The sequence below is a fragment of the Procambarus clarkii genome, chromosome 11, assembly GCF_040958095.1.
Source record: "Procambarus clarkii isolate CNS0578487 chromosome 11, FALCON_Pclarkii_2.0, whole genome shotgun sequence".
Taxonomy (NCBI): Eukaryota; Metazoa; Arthropoda; class Malacostraca; order Decapoda; family Cambaridae; genus Procambarus; species Procambarus clarkii.
Window position 1 is genome coordinate 33665804 of NC_091160.1, and position 22827 is coordinate 33688630.

At 41.5% G+C, this 22827-nt stretch overlaps 1 protein-coding gene across 1 annotated transcript in view; it reads right to left on the reverse strand.

Annotated features, from left to right (window-relative positions):
* LOC123758286 (ovaries absent) overlaps positions 1-18533 on the reverse strand; it is a 57722-nt gene extending 39189 nt beyond the window's left edge. Inside the window, exons 1-4 of the mRNA XM_045742478.2 lie at positions 18401-18533; positions 11117-11373; positions 5686-5844; positions 3172-3354 (exon numbers count right to left, since the gene is read on the reverse strand). Of these exons, the coding sequence (XP_045598434.2) occupies positions 3172-3354; positions 5686-5844; positions 11117-11227 (453 nt within the window). The 5' untranslated portion in view covers positions 11228-11373; positions 18401-18533. The remainder of the gene's footprint in view (positions 1-3171; positions 3355-5685; positions 5845-11116; positions 11374-18400) is intronic.
* Positions 18534-22827: the final 4294 nt, after the last annotated feature.

The following is a 22827-nucleotide window of genomic DNA, read 5'->3' on the forward strand; positions in this document are numbered from 1 at the left end:
ATACTCATACTCCGCCCAAGTAAAACAGAAACAAGCAACACTTAGTGGGCCAGCCAGAGGCTTAGGGCCCACGCAGGAATATCTCTGCAAAAAAAAAAAAAAAAAAATCAACTGTTACTATTTCCCCCCCCCCCTTCCCCCCAGGAAGCAGTCCGAAACAGCTGTCCAACTCCCAGGTACCTATTTACTGCTAGGCAACAGGAGCATCAGGGTAAAAGAAACTGCCCATTTTGTTTCTGCCATAACCGGGGATCGAACCCTAGGATTACGAGACCTGAGCGCTGTCCACTTATCTATCAGGCCCCCCACAAGGCTCCTCAGCCTACAGAGGGTGCGGGGGGGGGGGGGAGGAGTGGGAGCGGGGGGGGGGGGGGAGAGATGAGAGAGGAGGAGGAGACCTGTGACGTAACGTGACGTTACCACCACAGGTGAATCCCTCTCATTACTGGCATGAAGCAGCTAGCGGCGCCAAAACCTTCTCAAGAAGGGATGCTGCTGGAGATGGTGGTGGTGGGGGGGGGGGGGGGGGGATTGTGAGGAGTCCAGTGACCTTACAATCACACGCGGAACCTGGCGACTGACTGCCTTACGCTGGCGAGACCCGTGACGCAGCTAATGACGGAATGGCCTTGATAGGAAGAGATTCATGTACAAGTTTCAGTTCTGAGAGGATAATAGGGAGACTGGTGACCCAGGACACAGACATGTTGGCCTCACTCAACATAACCACCTGCTGTACTTGGACCACCAGCTGGACTAGGGCGAAATATTATGGCCCCCCCCCCCTCTCTCTCTCTCCCTCTCTCACCCCCCCTCCTCTCCCTCTCTCACCCCCTCCCTCTATCCCCCTCTCTCTCTCCCCCTCTCCTCTCTCCTCCTCTCTCCCTCTCTCCTCCTCTCTCTCCTCTCTCCACCTCTCTCCACCTCTCTCTCCCTCTCTCTCTCTCTCTCCCTCTCTCTCCTCCTCTCTCTCCTCCTCTCTCTCCTCCTCTCTCCTCCTCTCTCCTCCTCTCTCTCCTCCTCTCTCTCCTCCTCTCTCTCCCTCTCCTCCTCTCTCTCTCCTCCTCTCTCTCTCCCTCTCCTCCTCTCTCTCCCTCTCTCCTCCTCTCTCTCCCTCTCTCCTCCTCTCTCTCCTCCTCTCTCTCCCTCTCTCCTCCTCTCTCTCCCTCTCTCCTCCTCTCTTTCCCTCTCTCCTCCTCTCTTTCCCTCCCTCCTCCTCTCTTTCCCTCCCCCCTCCTCTCTCTCCCTCCCCCCCCCTCCCTCTGTCCGTCCTTGTTGACCTGGACTTTACACCCTGTGTGTACTGTATGTTGACAGAATCTTGCAAGTACCTGACATGGAATGTTTGCTGCTACTTAAGGAAGCATTTGAGTGAAATCCCGTGTTTAGTTTCACTTGAGAGTTGCAGGGTGACGGCAAGGCGTCTGTCCTGGACGGCTGCCTCAGAACCCAAACGGCGTCTTCCAGACAGCACTCTACACTAACGAGCACCAGTCGAATGTGCCAGTGCTGGGAGTGACTGCAATGACTCCAAAGTGTTGTTCACACCTATCTTGAGGTTATCTTGAGATGATTTCAGGGCTTTAGTGTCCCCGCGGCCCGGTCCTCTACCAGGCCTCCACCCCCAGGAAGCCGCCCGTGACAGCTGACTAACACCCAGGTACTTATTTTACTGCTAGGTAACAGGGGCATAGGGTGAAAGAAACTCTGCCCATTGTTTCTCGCCGGCACCCGGGACCACAGGATCAGAAGTCCAGTGTGCTGTCCGCTCGGTCGACCAGCTCCGTATGTACACAGTGCTCCGACACCCTGCTTCTGTTAGAAGTAGCTTGACGAGGAACTCACTAGAGTGCGGTAGGTTTTTGTCCCGACGAAAGCTACTTTTAACAGTCATGTGGAAGACATCATTAAAAAGGAAGGTGAATTTGCCATTCTATCCCCCCCCCCATCAATGAAAGAGGTCTACTCTACAGAACCTGCCCCACCTATTAATCTCTACAGAAGCTTCTTTTCAATGGTCTACAAGACGGGGAAAAGTCCTGAAAGTTATAATAAAGAGAAACATAACCCCTAACAACACTTAAGATGATACAGCTCACCATATGCCCGGAGAGTGTGAAGAGTACCAACTTGCTCGTAAACTTTCCCCCGACACCGGACAGAAAGCCTCGAGAGATGAACGCCGACTATTTCTTTACGCGCCCACTTGGAAACTCTCTGTTCCAGCAATTCCAATTAAAGTATATATTACTTTTAAGGCACTTGACAGTTCACAAACAACAAGGCACCATCACAGATTACATAATTTCTACATGCAAGACCATCGCCAGTAGCGACATTAAGTAAGTTTATAGTGATCGAGTTATCTATAATAATTTAAATTAATTTTTTTCCCGGATTCAGTATTAAAAATGTTAAAAATCACATTACAAGTTACAAGTAACATCAACGACGAGTTTAAAACCTAAATAAGGATGAGGATAAAGGGGGTATCCTTTCATACTGTAACAAATATAAGAAATCGAAGACAAATTTAACAAAACCTAACAAGTACGAAAACATTATTCCAGTACATATATGTATACGAAAATCTCACGAGTATGTAGAATATTTTATTAATTATATACCAAAACCTTACGAGTATTTTATTATACTGGTACTGTATACATAAACCTCACATGTAAAATATTTTACAATGTAATAAAACCTCAATTATGTAAAGTATTTCATTATCAATTAATACGATACGAACTGCTAGAAATTGATTCCCAACAATGCTAGTTGAAGTTTCCAGCTCGCACAAGACAGTATTCAAAAACACGATTTGTGCTCACCCTTGTACGTCCCTCATCAGGTCAGACCCAACACGTAACGGACGGGAAAATAAAAGTAAAATAACCCCCAACGAAAACAGGAACAAAAACGAATATTCAATAAACTTCATAAGAGACGGCGATGAGTCACAATAACGTGGCTGAAGAATGTTGACCAGACCACCCACTAGAAGGTGAAGGGACGATGACGTTTCAGTCCGTCCTGGACCATTCTCAAGTCGATTGAGACTTGATTGCCTTAAGAATAGTCCAGGACGGACCGAAACGTCGTCGTCCCTTCACCTTCTAGTGTGTGGTCTGGTCAACAGTCTTCATAAAAGGATTAAACTGTACTCACCCTGTTCTCATTCCTGAAGGTAACGAGGAGTTTGCCAGTTGTTCCATGATACATGGAAGTGGTGCCATCCCGATTATCATTAAAGCGGTAACCAGATGCAGGCATCTGCGTTACTAACGAGGCACAAAATTGTAACAGGTACTGACAGCCATGAAACGTGTAACATCGTTCCACGAGGCCCACCTGTAAAACAATAAGAAAAAACACTTGGATAAAAATACGTGCAAAGAGTACCTTAATTTGTGCTTTATAAAACATTTTAAGTAGTACACTAATTGCCAACTCTCATACCTTCAACATGACAGAGTAAGGTACACACAGAAATCACAATAATATGATGCATCAATGAACAAATCCCCAAAGTTAAATGAGGATCAAGCCTGTTTAACCGAACCCCTCCAGCGTCTGGGATGCTCACAGACGTAGGTTCGAATCCTCGTCAAGGCCCTTGTGGATTTGTTTACAGAGTAAGGTGATATTATTGTCCTTCCCTTAGCTCAAAAACTCATTTTCAATGCAACTTTCCAAATCACCTTCAGATGTAGCGGTGTTGATCCCCGGACCCAATAGCAGGTAGGTACACGGCTCTGCCTCTCCTAACCATTACCATATATTTGACAATTAATACTACATCACGGTAAGCATCTACATAGTACTAAGCATCTACATAGTACTAAGCATCTACATAGTACTAAGCATCTACATAGTACTAAGAAATGGCTCAAGCAGCCTCTGGCTCTTAAATGGATGTAAATCTTGACCTATATATCGCCTTTATGCCTAATCTTTTAAATAAATATCTTCTTTATAATAAAATATTAAGGCCAAACAACGAGGATCGAACCTATTTAACCGAACCCTCCTCCCCCCCCCAGGCACACACACTACTGCACCATTGTTGGTCCACTCAGTCGTGTAGATGTTGTCAGGAGAAGGTGGCAAGTGATAGTGGCGAGTGGTAGTGGTGGTAGTGATAGTGGGGATTGGTAGTGGTGGTAGTGATAGTGGGGATTGGTAGTGGTGGTAGAGATAGTGGGGAGTGGTAGTGGTGGTAGAGATAGTGGGGAGTGGTAGTGGTGGTAGAGATAGTGGGGAGTGGTAGTGGTGGTAGAGATAGTGGGGAGTGGTAGTGGTGGTAGAGATAGTGGGGAGTGGTAGTGGTGGTAGTGATAGTGGGGATTGGTAGTGGTGGTAGAGATAGTGGGGAATGGTAGTGGTGGTAGCGATAATAGCAAGTGATAGTGGTGATAATGGCAAGTGATAGTGGTGAGGTGTAGTGACAGTCATGAGTGTGAGTGATAGTGGTAATAATTCATAGCATTAATGTTTGTGTTATTTTGTACATTTCCTGAAAGAAAAAAAATCACATTTACCACCAATCATTAAAACATTCGTAATGTGAGATACTCAAACAGGGAAAAAATGTTTTCCTGGTAAATACAGATTAACTGCATCTGGTGACATTACCCTCTATTGCCACCAAACAGTTGCTGCAGCTATCAGGCTCAAATTCCTTTCAAATGACAGACTTCTAAACAAATGTTTCAGAATGCAGACGATGAGTCACAATAACGTGGCTAAAGTATGTTGACCAGACCACACACTAGAAGGTGAAGGGACGACCACGTTTCGGTCCGTCCTGGACCATTCTCAATTGACTTGAGAATGGTCCAGGACGGACCGAAATGTCGTCGTCCCTTCACCTTCTAGTGTGTGGTCTGGTCAACAATGTTTCAGAATGTTCACACATTTTAAAACGCATTCAGTAAAAACTTTATGTAATGCATCATTTTGTCACCACTCAACCATAGCAGCATATCACAGACAAAGATTAAAATACTGAGTTTGTCTCCAATTTGTCTATTTCCCTCAGCATTTTATATGTAGTTCATCCTCCCTATCCTTTAAGGCTGTGCGATTGAGTTATTTTAACTCTCAAGCTGTGGGGTTTACATCCCACAAGGTTTGCAGTTAACTAGATTCAACATTGATGTTTATTAATAACTGGGTTACTGGATGTCAAATCAGCTGATGTATGGTTCATTAAGAGTCTCTGGAGTATAAGTGACCATGTCATAACAAATTCATCAGTCCCTCAATGCCTACAGAACTACACTGAGGAGTGCATGATGTGTCTCCACCTCGCAATGTTTTTGACTCCCAGCCAGGTACTTTCTTGAGGTTATCTTTAGCATACAAAATAGTCATAGACTATTTCGTAATATCAGTAATGGCAATAGGTTCTCCCTGAATGAACGTGTAAAAATGTAATTGCCTATATGAGGAGAGTGGTGCTCGAGGCACTGGGTGAGGGCACGCGAACTTGCCACCACTACCGCCACCCTCTTCTTCCCACCAACCTTGAGGTTACCTTGAGGTGATTCCGGGGCTTAGCGTCCCTGCGGCCCGGTCGTCGACCAGGCCTCCTTTAACCAAGCAGTTAAAATTTTAATGCATAATTTAAAAATACAATATTCGTACATTCATGCATGTACCGTCAATAATACAACTCACCAGAGCTGAACGAGTAGAATTAGTATTATTTGTTGTTGGCATACGGAATGGGAGTTTCTTTGGCCACCAAGTTGGTCTTGGGAGTTGGGCCCATGGCACTGGCCGTTCTTCTCCAAGACTACAACGCACTACAAACGGAACAAACTCCTCCAATTCCGCCTGAAACAGAATGAGAAAACATTTGAAAATATAAATATTACATACATTCATAAGCCTGACATCATTATAGGAAAAGGTATGAAGAATTTAAGTTATGCATGGCAAATGCAATTCAAAATTACATGAAAATTGTACATATATAATTACAGAACTGTGAATACTTTAAATCACAGGCATTGAAGGAAGGTATCACCTGGTCCCTATGCCAGTCAAGTACATAAATGGCATAAGTGAGACAAACTAACATTTGTAATAGTTAAATGGTGCCTACATTTCAAGAAGTATAGTGTAAGTAAGTTAGTTAAGATGCAAAGACATGCTATCAAATGGCTACAAAACCTAAGACGCTTGAGCTACGATTAGAAATTGGAGGCGTTAGAAATGTATAACCTACTGGGCAAAAAAAAAAAAAATTGTATGTGGTGACATGATCACCACATACAAATTTTATCACAAACTGACAAATCTGTAACAGCAAGACCAAGGGAAAGTACAGTATGCCAAAACTATCAGAAGCTAACAAATGTGGTATGACTTAAGATTATAGGGAAGCTGGAGCATCACACAAGTAGAGTTCTAACATCGTGTATAATGGTAATTATCCGTCATACACTTGGATAATTACTGTTCAGACATAGTACAATATGGACACAGCATTGTGAATGAATGCAAGTGTGTGGCGGTTGGGTAATGTTAGTGGGTACTGTGTGGCCGCAAGTGGGGGTGTGTGAGCAAACCGAGTGTCAGTAGGAAACTTGTATACATAGTGTTGAGCATCGGTGGTTACTGTGTGGATGAGGCGGGTGAGGGGAAGGGAACTATGAGAAGAATGTGCCAAGCCACTATGACTATATAGCACTTGGAAGGGATCAGGATAAGGATTTGGGATGGGACGGAGTAAGGAATGGTATCCAACCACTTGGACGGTCGGGAATTGAATGCAGACCTGCACGGAGCGAAATCTTCGCTCTACCGTCCAGTCCAAGTGGTTGGGCGAGAGAGGGGCGAGTACTGTGTGGTTGAGTGGATAATGTGAATGAGCTTGGAGAGGTTTTTACCTGTAGCTAGTTTCAAAGGTTTGCTCTTGCAGCACAACTGGTGTTCAGCTTTTTCTTGTAATAACTTAGTAAGGTTGTTTGCTTGCAGTAGCCCATAAGCCTACATATCCATTACAACCTGGCCGGACTCGGCACTTCCAGCACTTGCTTATCCACGTCCCACATGCAAATTTCAACTTTTGTTCTCACAATATTTCTTAGAAGTGTTAAAAGGCTAAAAAGCCCTGAGCCTCTGATGTTTATACAGTTCTCTGATTATGCACATGCCACCTCTACTCTTCAATGGCTTTATTCTGCATTTCCTGCCATATCTTTTGCTCTAGTATATATATATTTTATTGTGCATATTTGGTACATGACCTTAATATACCTTCAATATATAAATTATGATAAGCATATATAACAATCTACACAAAAAACCTTGAAAGATGGTTAAGTAAGAACACAAAACACACGTGTCTACATGATGACCAACACGGGTTTACAGCAGGACACTCCTGCCTCTCGCACACGTTAGGACTACCGCCATGGCCTCGGATACCATACATGATAAGCAAAATGATAAGCATAGGTTTTGATAATTGTGTCCATGGTATAATTGCTCACAAAAACTGAGCAAACTGGCAAAGTCAAAAGATGGATCTATAATTTCTAAGAAACAAGACAAAAGAGTAATGACCAATAGAGTAAAATCTGGATCATCCACCCAAGAAAAACGTTATCTCCCAGGGTACAGTACGCTGGCTCCAGCAATCTTCTTCATTCTCCTAATCAACATCTCTTTTACAGATGACAATGAATTTTACAGAGAATGCAGCAAACCTTCAAAGTGGTATAAACAGAGTACAGTACTTCAGTTACAAAAATTAAAAGTTAATGTAGTTCCGTTCCTGCACCATACCTGGAGCATACGCGAGAGGGTTCCGAGACGAAATCACAATTGGACTACCACACACAGAACAGTCAAACCACACAAAGTAAAAGAAAGAAAAGGCAATGTAAGACACGGGAATAATCACATCAAAAGATCTTACCATTTAAAGAAAATAATGACGTAGCTGTCATAATTGCAAGAAAAAAGGATAGGCTGTATTACAAGAACTTTTCAAACCAGAGATGCCAAAAGCAATAATTGTACTTTTAAGACACTAGTATATTGCTATCTAAAGTGGAATATTATTGCAAATTAATTGCCAAATTCAAAGATGATGAAGTTGCTGACTTGGAGATCATAAAGGACTTTTACCGTTTAAATTCATAAAAAAAAAAATACAAACTAGTGACACTGCTTAATAAAATCTCTCAAGAACAACTCCCTGAAATGTAAGTGAGATACATAATAATTAACAAATTGATAAAAAAAAAAGTAGAGAATATGGTTTCATATCTGCACACTGAAATAATTTCTAAAGAGACCACGACACTGGCACAACATGTAAAGCCTCATTGAAAAGTAGTGGTGCAATAAGTACTCTTAAGAGTATTTTATTAACAATAAGGGCCCATGGCTTTTAACACCCTACCCCTAGAAAACACAGGACATAACTAGTCGACCTATTTTGCCATTCAAGGGGAAACTTGATAAACACCTTCAAAAGGTACCTGATCAAGCGAGATGCGATTCCTACATCAGACTGCGTGCAGCGGTGTCCAACAGCCTGGTTGACCCAAACCATCAACCAGGAGGCCTGATCAGAGACTGGGCAGCAGGGACATTGATCCACAGAACCACCTCAAGGTAAGGAAAGGCATAATTTTCCTCCCCCTGAACCTGCATTAATTCTAGGTCATGAATTCTATTTATCCAGATGTTCCACTCATCTATTTAACTTGCTGTCAGGGCATTGACCTGTAATTTAACACATCTTGTCAGACTTTTTTTTTTTGTGATTGGTATCATGTTTGTGCCCTTTTCCATATTTTTGACAGGTCTCCTGTGTGTGTGTGTGTCATTGTATACTGTTCTTTCATCAGTAGCTTGCACAGTATTCCTGGAGTAACCAGCATGTAATCTGAGCTGGCAACTGTCTTTGATACATTCAGATCTAAGAATGTAGAGGCTTAGTCGGCCTTTTCCAACTTTCACTCAAACATTTTCGGCATTTTCCACATTCATGGGATGAGATACCAGCTCAGATAATAAAAATATAACCCATTCATTTACTAAATCATTCGCAATATTTTGTGTCAAAGATAAACAAGCAACGTCACACACCAGTCATTCACAACATCCCCCCACCACTTTACAAGTCTAGGTGTACAGTGTTCCCCCATGAAATGCCATATGCTTTACAGTACGTATATTTAAACTGCTTCTACCAAGCCTTGTCCCATATCACATCTTTTGTGTTGCTCAATAGTGCTAGTGTCCACTGCATTGTGGAGTTGAAAGAGGGAGGCAGACCAGGATATACAAAGTGGAAGGAGAGTGATTAGAGATGAGTTAGCAATAGTAGGGTGAGGCCTTGCTTAGAAAAAGTACAATGGCAGAGAAAATTTGAGTAAAATACAATAAATAATATTATTGAATTTATTATCCCAGAAAAGACACACAAGCAGTTTTAATTCATCACACTAAAGTAAATGGAAGAGAAAAGCAATACAAGACCTGGATTCAATAGGAAATACAGGAAAGAGGAGAGGATCAGGAAAAATATGGAAAACGGACAAAAAACTCAGCATAGATGATAAGAGGGGCATTAAAGTTATAAATGAATAGAGTATACCAAAGTCAGAAGGGAAGCCAAGAGGTACAGAAATATGAAAACAGTGACAAGAACTAGAGACCAAGCAAAGCTGCCTTGCCATATAATTAGCACAATAACAACATACCACATGATCAGCCTAAGGAAACAAGATCACATTTTAAATAAGAGCAACAAAGGGAGTCTAGAGCAACAGTAGATGAAATAGTAGTACAGTACAGCAACTGAGGAAGTAAATCAACAGGATCCAGACCCAACAAAGAAGGACTAGACGTGATATCACCATAGATGCAGCAGTCAATACAAACACTCTGTCAACCCGCTAAAATTTTTTAATTAATACACAGATCTCTCATAATCTGGGAAAAGGGAAAAGTAGTCTCAATATTCAAACCAGGGAACAGACAAGAGGTACAGTACTAAATTATAACCAATGTCACCTACATGCATTCCTTGCAAAGTGCACTAGTAACCAGGATGAGAATAAAGTATATGAAGGAGAGAAGTTTTGTAACGGAAGAGTTTTAGGGATATAGAGAAGTCATGCCTGACGAGTCTGATCACATTTAATGACAAGGTCACCAAAATATGCACTGCAGGCCGCTCCAAGCAACAACCTAGTGGCCCAACCCCCCACAAGTCAAGCCTAGCCTCGTGCCGGGCTTGGGGAGTAGAAGAACTCCCTGAACCCCATCAAGCAGGTATCAAGCAAGCAGGCATGACAAAAAAAAAGGTTGCCTCTTTCTAGATTACCAAAATATTAGAAAATATTTTTGTCCTGCACAAGTGGTCAACAAGTGGGCTGCATTAATAGTAGTACTGTAGTAGTAGTAGTAGTAGTAATGGAAAACAGCTCCATTCACAATTTCAAGAACAAATAACAAAATACCCAAACATCCGGGGGAAAAAAAAAGCACACCAGGTTACAAATGTTAGACAAAAACTATACTTCAATTCTTCACCCTCACACCGCATCACCAGTCTGCCCTTCAAACGCACTCAATCTCCCATAACTTGCCACACCTCATCACACAAACATAGCGTATTTTGTATTTTTATGAAAGGATAAGGATTTGTATTTTTTAGAATATTTCACAACACTGTATTGGAACATGTTTATCATAGAGGTCCAGGAATACCTTCCTTGATCAACTGTGATTAATATATATACATCCAAGAGTTAAATAAATTAATTTCTAATTCAAGGGAGCAAATTCCTATTTAGATATGTCATAAATGTTGAAAAAAAAGCTAGGTACTGTAATAAAAGTATACAAGATTTGAGAAAAATTTCAGTATTCTCTCAGTAGTTAATTTACACCAGTGTGCTGATAACCTATCAACATTTCAAAAAAAATAATACACACAATTTTTATATTCACTCACATTTCACATTCAACCTCCAGTCCTTATGATGTACTGCAGAGTACTTGTATCCATAGGAGCAAATTTCACCTACAAAATCCCCATTTTAAAAAAAAAGCATACAACATGTACCTCTACACTTACCACACTCATTTCATGAAGCGATGAGGGGCTACCCCGGGAAAAAAGGAGGGGGAGGTTGGACACCATCACCCCAGAAGCAGAGTCTACATATTCTTGGTCGTCGGACTCCATTTCTATCGGCCGCAGGCTGAACTAGGAGAACACCCACTACTTTAAAATCATCGGATCGCTGTCCGTTTCTTCTTTTCCTTTCCTTGTAACAAGTGAGAGCCCCCATTAGGCAAGGTGGCTGCACAACACTTCCATGCTCCAATGCACTGGAAATATATGAAAATCATATTAGTAAATGTAAACTATACATATTATGTATTCACCTAGTTGTTCTTGCGGAGGTTGAGCTCTGCTCTTTCTCAACTGTCAATCAATTGTAACAAACTACTAATTTCCTCCCCCCCCACTCACACACATGCACAGGAAGCCACTCCGTAGCAGCTGTCTAACTCCCAGGTACCTATTTACTGCTAGGTAACAGGGTATATCAGGGTGAAAGAAACTTTGCCCATTTGTTTCTGCCTGGTCCGGGAATCGAACCCAGGCCACAGAATTACAAGTCCTGCGTTGTCTGCTCAGCTACCAGACCCGTGTGTGTATGTGCGTGTGTGTATGTATAATTACCTAAGTGTAATTAGGCAAGTGTAGTTACAGGATGAAAACTATGCTCATAGTGTCCCATCTTCCCAGTACTCTTTGTCTGTTTAACACTTTGAAACTGTTGATGGTTTTGGCCTCCATTACTTTCTCACTTAACTAGTTCCAACCATGTATGTATGGTGAGGAACTCTGAACAATCCTACAGGCTAGCCAAAATAGAGAGTTGGGTAAGGATATTCTAATAGAAACTAAATAGCTACCTAAGGAGAGGAAGATACTAAAGGATTGGAAAAGTACAAAGAGGAAATGAAACAAATGCATAAGCTGTAAAACAAATGATCAAAGCAATATGTTTGGAAGTCAAAAAACAGAAATAAACAGCACGAATCTAACATTAGATGGGCAACTAGGAAAGAACAGATTGCCAGCCGTAAATTAGTAAAAAACACTGTAAATAGAATTATGTCCATAATAATTTTTGGGTGTTGAGAAAAGGTAATACCATCTAGAATAAATATAGTAGAAGAGAAAAAAAAAAGAGGAGGATAGGCAAATATGAAAAAGATAAGAATAGTAATCTTTAAGTAATTTACAATCCTGCCAGCAAAGAATAGAAGACCCAAGCAAGAATACGATGACAACAATCAAGCATACTGTATGTATAGATAAACTACAGAAAAAGCACACAAACCGAGAGCTAAATTACTAGTCATGGAGGACCTAAATCATGGAGAATGATCGACTGGGAATCGAGAAATTGTGGAGAGCAAAATTGGTGGATGTTATGGAAAGAAACTTCTTAATGCAATGTGTAAAGGATGACAAGAGAAAGGGGAGGAGATACACCAAGCCTAATGGACCTGATCTTCCTCCAGAATGAGGAAGACAGGGAACTTAGATCATGAAATACCAGTAGGAACCAGTGTTCATTGTGTCAGTCTTTGATTATATGATCAAACTGAAAACAATGACCATAAGTACAAGGGACCATAAGTACAAGGGACCATAAGTCAGGGAAAATAACACAGACTACAGGAAAGATGATTTTACGTGAGGGTTAAAAAGAGTACAGTGTCTGGAAAATGTACAATGTGAGGAAGACCTTAGTTTCTTAATCTTTAAACCTTTGAAATAATTCTGGATATTATAATTCTTCTTTGGATAAGCACACATACGGATTTTATTGTCAATTGAAATGAGAGGATTTGTATTTGCGCCTGATACAGGTAAAATGAGAAAAATAAAACACAAATATGATTAAAAAATAAACTTACATATGATTAGAATTAGCCTACTTATCTCTATTTTTTCTTTTTTTTGCAGAACACCTAGTTACCTTGGGGGATCTGCGGAACCCCTGTTAAGAAACACAGTCTATCAGCATGTGCATTTCAACTCTGGATAACACCTTTGTTGACTTCCGTGTTGCACATCTGGGTGGTGCTGCCGTCCTCGGGGAATCGGCCAAGCCCCGTAGGAACGTACAGATCTGGACCACCATTATAATTTTGTCCCCGTTGCTTCAAACACACTTGGTGCCTGGGGTTAGTGTGCCACTAGTTTTTTTTTTTTTTTTTTAAGGATCTGGGTTCTAAGTTAATTGACATAATAAGAGACCTTGTGTTGAGAAAGTCTGTCTGTACAAATCTGGATGCCAGATGCTTGGGGCTAGCCACAACCTAATTTGTAGGGGTAATGTTCTGCAGTATGGGACAGACAAAAGTTGGTTGAGGTTGGCCCAAATTAAGTGCTTTAAGAAATATTAGCAATTATAAATACCCCTACACAATTTCATTGAGTCTTTCATGGAGTGAATTATGAAATATGCTGTAGTTAACATGGAGTTGTCTGTCATAACAATATAATTTCTTAATACCCATACAGTTGTTTTAGTGGTTCTTAGTAATATATTTTCTGAGAGGGGGGGGGGGGACAGGAATAATTTGGGATAGACAGATGAATACATAGGCGGACGGATGGACAGATACACACAGACATGGGGAATGAGCCTATGTACATCCAGTATGTAGACCAGATCTCCTGCAAATTTGGGTGAGTTTAGCCACATGCATCTGGCATCCTATAGAGAGAGAGAGAGAGACAGAGGCATTTTCTCTTATACATAGAGATTACTAGAATGGTATCCGGCAGTGTCTGGGACCCTGAATCAGTGTCACTCTGCCATGTTGCCCCAAGTCATACGGAATATAGGTGTATTTGTGACAAAACAGTGGCTGAAAGGTATGGCCAGCAAGGTCTGCTCTGCCAAAGCATAGGGTGATGCCACTCAAGACACAGGTTAATGATCATAATATGATTATAAGTGCTTGCATGTTTTGACTAGCTGCGTGGAGGTCTTTTACAAGTTTATAACAATAAACCAGTGCATTTGTATAACATTTGGGAGTTTCATAACACTGAGGCCCCTGGAGCTAAATAATTAGGCCTCTGCTTTGTAGGTTAGAGAAAAGTTGTGTTTTGAGGGAGAGAAAATGGCATTGGCGTGTCAGCAACCTGTGATTCGCAGAACTAATAAAACAATGGTTTGCGTGTTACATGATGTGATAGACCTATAAATATGACAATGATAAGGCTACATGAGATTTTCTTGGTTATTATATATTTGAACAATTTTATAAAACAAAAAGTAGACTTCCTATACAGAGAACAGGAAAACATTTGTTAAAATAATGTAAAACTGTTTATTATACTGAATTTTAATGTCTTTCAAAATATGTAAAGGCCAAAGTGCAATTCATTTCCCAAGAATTTCCTTGTCTATATTTACAGTTCTGAGTACGGTATTAATAAAATATACTGGTACTGTACTCTATATGTTCATAATAAAAAATAAACGCACGTGTGTGTGTGTGTGTGTGCTCACGTGCGGACACTGTGTGGGGTCTCGTAGCCGAGTGGACAGCGCTCTGGGGTCATAGTCCTAAGAGCCCGGGTTCGATCCCTAGCAGAAGCAGAAACAAATCACAGTTTCTTTCGCCCTGGTGCCCATGTTCATCTAGCAGTAAATAAGTACCTGGGAGTTAGACGGCTGCTACAGGCTGCTTCCTGGAAATGTACTCTCCTTGTTGTGTTTGCGGGGGTTGAGCTCTGGCTCTTTGGTCCTGCCTCTCAACTGTCAATCAACAGGTATACAGATTCCTGAGCCTATTGGGCTCTATCATATCTACACTTGAAACTATGTATGGAGTCAGCCTCCACCACATCACCTCCTAATGCAATCGATTTGTCAATCACTCTGACACTAAAAAAAGTTCTTTCTAATATCTCTGTGGCTCATTTGGGCGCTCAGTTTCCACCTGTGTCCCCTTGTGCGTGTGCCCCTTGTGTTAAATAGCCTGTCTTTATCTACCCTATCAATTCCCTTGAGAATCTTGAATGTGGTGATCATGTCCCCCCTAACTCTTCTGTCTTCCAGCAAATGTGTGTGTGTGTGTGCATGTTAAGAGAGAAATATATGTAGCAGACATATTAGAGGAAAAACAAATTGGTTAGAAAGGTGGGGTCCAAGAGCTAATACAGTATCTGGATTCTGCAGATACAAATATTAAATAGTAAGCACACACACACACACACAAAGAGCAGAAGCTCTGTGCCTGCCACTCTCCATGGTGTACAACAAATCACTGGTAATAGGTGAACTGCCAAAAATTTGGAAGACGGCTCATGTAGTCTCGATACTCAAGTAGGGTGAACTACAGGCCAGTGTCCCTAACTTGCATACCATGCATGATGGAGAAAATTGTGCGAAAAAAAGCTAGTGGAACATCTAGAGTGAAAGAACTTTGTAACGCAACATCAGCATGGGTTCAGGGATGGCAAATCATGACTTACAGAATTAATTTAATTCTATGACCAGGCAACAAAAATCAGGCAAGAGAGAGAGGGCTGGGCAGACTGCATATTTTTGTATTGCCAGAAAGCCTTTGACACAGTACCACATAAGAGACTAGTGCACAAACTGGAGATGCAGGGAAGAGTGAAAGGGAAGGTGTACCTAAGCAACAGAAGACAGCGCGTCACTGAGGTAGAGTCCGAGGTGCCAGTAGAGTCCCACAGGGATCAGTCCTTGGACCTATACCGTTTCTGATATATTTAAATGATCTCCCAGAGGGAATAGACTCGTTCCTTTCAATGTTTGCTGATGATGATGAGCAGAAGATTTTGCATTCCATGCAAGATGATGGAGAAGATTGTGGCAAAAAAAAAAAAAACTAGTAGAACATCTGGAACTAAAGAACTTTTGTAACATCAGCATGGGTTCAGAGATGGCAAATCATACCTAACAGGTTTAATTGAGTTCTATGACCAGGCAACAAAAATTAGGCAAGAGAGAGGGCTGGGTAGACTGCATATTTCTGGACTGCCAGAAAGCCTTTGACACAGTATCACATAAGAGACTGTACACAAACTGGAGATGCAGGCAAGAGTGAAAGGGAAAGTACTCCACTGGATAAGGGAGTACAAAAGCAACAGGACACAGCGAGTCACTGAGGGGTGAGGTCTCACTGGCGAGGAGTCACCAGTGGAGTCCCACAGGGGTCAGTTCTTGGACCTATACTGCTTCTGATATACGTAAATGATCTCCCAGAATGAATAGACTCGTTCCTCTCAATGTTTGCTGATGACGCAAAAATTATATCAAGACAGAGGAAGATAGTATGAGGCTATAAGATGACCTAGACAAATTGAAGGAATGGTCTAACAAATGACTACTAAAGTTCAACCCAAGTAAATGTAAGGTAACAAAACTAGGAGGAAATAGGTGGTCAGGCACTGGATACCGAATGGGAGATGAAGTCCTTCACGAAATGGACAGAGAGAAAGATCTCGATATCACACTAAACCTGTTTCCTGAAGCCCACATCAAAAGAATAACATCAGCAGCACACGTGAGGATAGCTAACATCAGAACTGCTTTCAGAAACCTGTGTAAGGAATCCTACAGAACCTTGTATACCACATATGTAAGGCCAATCCTGGAGTATGCGGCCCCAGCATGGAGCCCCGTACCTTGTCAAGCACACGACGAAGCTGGAAAAAGTTCAGAGGTATGCCACCAGACTAGTCCCAGAATTAAGAGGCACGAGTTATGAGGAAAGGCTGCATGAACTGCACTTCACGTCGCTGGAAGACAGGAGATCTGGGAGACATGATCACCACATACAAAATTCTCAGGGGAATTGACAGGGTAGACAAGGATGGATTATTTAACACGAGTGGTACATGGACAAGGGAACAGATGGAAGCCGAGTACCCAAATGAGCCACAGAGACATTAGAAAGAACTTTTTCATTGTCAGTAGTAAGTAAATGGAAAGCATTAGGCAGTGATGTGGTGGAGGCTGACTCCATACACAGTTTCAAATGAAGATATGATAGAACCCAGTAGGCTTAGGAACCTGTGCACCAGTTGATTGACAGTTGAAAGGCAGGACCAAAGAGTCAGAGCTCAACCGTAGACAAGCTACTCAGCAGTAGACAACCTAGGCCTCCACCACCACCACACTGACTCAAAGTTGTCACTGGTCCTGTACATCACTCCTAGACCAATATACACCCACCCACACACACACACATACACCCATATATACACCCACACATACACCCACATATACACCCACACCCAGACACCCACATATACACCCACACCCAGACACACACATACACCCACATATACACCCACACCCAGACACACACATACACCCATATATACACCCACACATACACCCACATATACACCCACACCCAGACACACACATACACCCACATATACACCCACACCCAGACACACACATACTGTACACCCATATATACACCCACACATACACCCACATATACACCCACACCCAGACACACACATAAACCCACATATACACCCACACCCAGACACACACATACACCCACATATACACCCACACCCAGACACACACATACACCCACACCCAGACACACACATACACCCACCTACACATATACACCCATACACCCACCTACACATATACACCCATACACCTACACACACCCCTACACCAACACACACATACACCCCTACACCTACACACACAATGACCAAATATCCAAATATCCCATAGCCCGCGTCCTTACATCCACACACAAGCCCCCCGGGCGACCAACAAGCATCACCATTACTCAAAATATCAAGGCCCTGGAAATTTAAACTTCTCGCCGGAACTAATTAGCGGAGCAATGAGTGAACTTTAAAACAAGAGGAAGAAGAGGAGCCGAGAACCCGGCCAATAGCAGCAACAAGTGAGGAGACCTTTCCTATTACCACATCCCTTAAATTCACCATAAATGGTATTAGTATCCCGAGATTCTTATAGACCTAATTCAAGAGTTTTCGAGTTTACTCTAATACGAGTTTTCTTCCTAGATAATTCCCACAAGGGGTGGCATGGGGGCCCCACGTGCCCAGGTGGTCCTGGCGGCTCTAAGGGGAAGGGTAAGGAAGGTCAGGGTGCCCTTTAAGGGGTCATCTAAGGGGTGTAGTGAGTGACAGGTGCTCAAAGTCACGTCGTGGGTGCGAGTTTTGCCGCTTCTTGGCCGAGTTGGCTGGCTGGGCCCACAGCCACCCCCTCTCTTAAGTCTCTCCCATTACCGCCCTCTCCCGGCCCCCCGCCCGCCTCTCACGCCCACATCGCCCACTTCTTACCTTCAACCAGCTAAAGCATCCGTTTTCGGCGAGCGCGGCACACGACGACGGTCAAAATGAAGGATTTTGACACAAATGCAGAAGTAAATATGTCCACCAGCCGAGCATAACAATGACCAGCTCCCAGATGGCAGCACCGGGCGGAGGCCTCGCGCGCGCGGTAAGTTTGAATGTGACCTTTCTTAGGACATCTTGCCTTTATCCCTTAAGAAATGTTTATGTGTATCTCTCACAATGTGCGGTGATGTGTTTATTGTTTGTGATGAGTGTTTGTATATGTATGAATATGGTGTACTGATCTGGGTGAGAACAGTTTGAGCTATCTCATCCCTTTTGTGTGTATTTTAGCTCAATAAACTTATTTCAATTTCAATCTCTTTACCTTCAATAGTCCTTCCCACCTATACCATTATTTACTGGCTATTATAAATATTATACATACTTTGTTAATACTTTTTTTCACTTAACCTTTTATACAGGGACTCTATGATTTGAAATTGGTTCTTCTATATGCCAGGCCGATTAGTGACTGTTGCTCGATATTGCTCGTTCTGAGAAAAATTATGTTATTATCTAATTAGTTTATATTATGCTGTAAACATTATTTTCGAGTTGTAGCCGCTATTGAGACATCATCGTCTCTTGAATGCACGCTTTCTTTATGCGATATAACAAAACATGCACTTAAAGCAACTCCTTCATGTCATAGTTTATGCGATCGTCTCGTTAATTTCAGGTGAATTTCATCTTATGCAGGCGATGAGTCACAATAACGTGGCTGAAGATTGTGAGACTCACAATCGACTTGAGAATGGTCCAGGACGGACTGAAACGTCGTCGTCCCTTCACCTTCTAGTGTGTGGTCTGGTCAAAATTCCATCTTATGTTGGATTCCAAATGCATTATATAGAGTCGATGAGTTGAACTAAGAATATGCCTTCAAAGAAGCCAATGACTATAACTTTGCATTGCCTATAAGCATTCTGAGAAAAATAATACTCAACACAATTATGTTGAGCTCAGCCAAAATGAAATCTACACTAGCAATTCTGTCTATAATATTACTACCAATACAAAAGAGCCACAGATCTATGGCTCATCCATTGAAATCAGCAAACTCCAAGATTTGACTACTACTACTTAGCACTGATAGCCGCCGTCTTCCTGTCCCCGTCAAGGCCCGCAGAGAGATAGTGGCAAATTCGGGTAAATAAGTATCTTTTGGAGGTTTGCATTGCCTGCCTATGTCAACCTTACAAACGCAAACTATCAGAAAAACTACAGTCACACCCTGTATATATGCGGAAAATCCACAGAGAAATGGAAAAGAGAGATGAACGTTTCGGCCGATGGGCCTTTGTCAACACCGGACTGAAAAAAATCACAAAGGAAGAGTGGAGGCAGACACTAGATCCTGACCACCATCTCCTGGGGAAAGAATTAACTAGAAAAAGGTATAGATTAGCTTAGAGTGGTCAGAAGGATTTAAGCGGTACGAAAAAAAAGATTAAAGAAAAAGCCTCATTGAGCAGACACATAAAATATATTAATATAATATTGTTATGAGACAATGTAACTCTCCCTATCATAGTTTTTTCTTAAACTGTTGTGCAATATTGTAACTTAAAACAGGGGTCAAGTTTGTACATACCAGTACTAACATTGAGAAGATTTGGACGTTGACTAATTAGGGCAGACTCAATTAAATTCCGTTCCACAAAGCCATTTCAATTGGTAATCCTTTTCGCCCCATCCCAATTAATAGTGTGATCACACAAACTTGTGTGCAGATACAAAACATTAGACGTTTGGCCAGTTCTTATACTACAAGCATGTTGGGACATACGTAATTGTAAGGATTTTCCAGTTTGTCCAAGGTACACAGACTCACAATCATTGCAGGGAATCGAATACACACAACCTGCTGTACCAGGGGAGTTTTTTATTATTAAATTAGACTTGATCGTATTATTAGTGAACACCAAATTGATATTAAGGTTCTTAAAAACTGGGGAAAGTTTCTCAAATCCCATCACATAAGGTACCACCAATGAGTTCCTAATTTCTGGTTATTATAAATTAATTATTATTATTATTATTAATTATTATAAAACGTACGTTTTATAATAATTAATAAAAGAGAGAGAGAGAGAGAGAGAGAGAGAGAGAGAGAGAGAGAGAGAGAGAGAGAGAGAGAGAGAGAGAGAGAGAGAGAGAGAGAGAGAGAGAGATAACGGTCGAAAGTGTTAAAGAATAATGCAAGTCTTTCTCTCAAAATTATTTACTACCAGAATGATGCTTCCATAAGCAACTTAGCTGCTGCTGCTGGTAGCATAAACTGGGGGACTGAACTCGGTAATATGACAAGCATCAACATAGCTGTGCAAGCATTTCTTCACAAAACTCTGAGCCTTCATAATACCCATTGTCCACTGCTAACGAAATAACTCACTACCAAAGGGATATATAACGTATATATTACGTATAACTCATGTTATACGTAAAGGTATTCTTACAGCTATCATGATGAATTGCATGAATACGGGGGGCGGTGCGGTATAGGATCGGGGTTATTTCCAAAGACGTGTCTAGAGGTATTCTTCGATGCAGCCTAAGATAATTACATGAGTAGGAGGGTAGAAATAGCTTAAGCTACTCTATCCCTTTGAGATGTATTTCTTTCTTGTCTCAATATACATACTTGAACTTGATTACATGAATCAAAACAAGGTACTATGAAAATAAATTTAATCAAACTGTTTAATTTAATTTAGATCTTGTATTTTTTATTGTAAGTATTTTGTATATTTAGTAATATATTTATCTGTTTCATCCAAACTTTATCTGTCTGTATAGCAAATCAATATTATTAAGTCTGTTATTTCACTTCACTCAGCTACTGAACGCAATCTAGCATAGACCAAAAATTAAACATGTTATCATGTATCTATGACACTCATCACTTTAATTATCAAAAGATGATTAAACGCTATGCGTATTAGTGGCTTTAGGTATTGTATGTACTAGCTCTATCTATAAATCCAACAGTATATTTGTAACTCTGCATCCATGCACGTACTTTTCCTAAATAAAATATTATTATTATTATTATTATAGATCTCTACGCGAACACTTTGATGACATTAGTGTCTTAATCTAATCACAGAACAAACAATTATCCTTAATTATGCTGACGTTAACATGACTAACAGAAAACACAACTCAGCCCTTTAACTTACCAAACTACTCAGAATCTCCAGCTGTAGACGACGCCAAAGAGAAGGCGATACTGTAATCCACTACCACCAGGAACTGTCAATCTCATCTGTTATTAGAATCAGACACACTTGTGGCGAGTATATCTTCAGAGTCCAAGTCAGAGCCATGGGTGCTGAGGCAAACTTAGCTGTGGGAGCAGTGTACAAGATTCCTATCATAGATGTAACTGAATTTAACTCTAACCTGAGAAATTTAATATTGAGTGTTACGACCCTGGGTTCTCCAGTGGAAACCAGAGGTCAAAATTGAGCTATTAAACTTCCTAAGTAGTACAGTTGGCGCATTTCGAATGGAAATTGTTTGTATCTTCCCTGCCAGACGTAAGACTATTATTGTTTCTCAAAGAGCATTTAAAGACTGAGCTGGGGGTTGATTATTAAATAATAACATAGGCACCAACTTTGCTTACTAATACTTTCTAATCATTCATAAAGTAACAATACGTTGCATAGGGGAAGATCTTTAATGTGCTTAGCTGCACGATCAATTAGGCTCCTTCCGGCACCACGACATGAGGGAGGCCAGGTGGTCGCGAGGAGCTCGGTCTTCTCTTGGCTGGTGGCGTGAGGTTAAGACCTACTCTGTGGCTGTATCCCTACTCTCCTTCCTTCTCCTCTTACTTATTTCCCTTACCTGAAGTTCCTGTACCCTTAAGTTAAGTATTATATGGTGTAAGTGTGCCTACTCTGGTAGTAACTATTGGTGAGACCTGGGGTTAGTATTTGCCAGTGTTTTGTTTACCCTAAGTGTTCGTGTTTTGTATTAGGGTCCCACGTGGTCTCACTACCCTAAGCTGCATCCAGCTTCAGGGCTTATCCAGTAGTACTTTACCCTAGCTTGTTATTAGTGTAAACCTTGTATCCTGCCTATGTGGACCAAGGCTTTTAACGTAAGATAGTGTGGTAAAGTTATTATTATTATTGTTATTGGTGTGAGTGTATATGGGGGGTTGTTAACGGGTTAATAAATAAGTACATGAATTACAGAGTATCTCTTCTTCCAAGGTGGGAGCGCAGTGATCAACCCTTAGACTAACATATTTGGTCTTGTAGCAAGTTATTACTACTGTGGATAGTTTATTTTGGGGGCCGGGCCTTTTAGCTCTCCCATATTTGATACTCCTGTCTTCTAACTACCTATACCCCTTA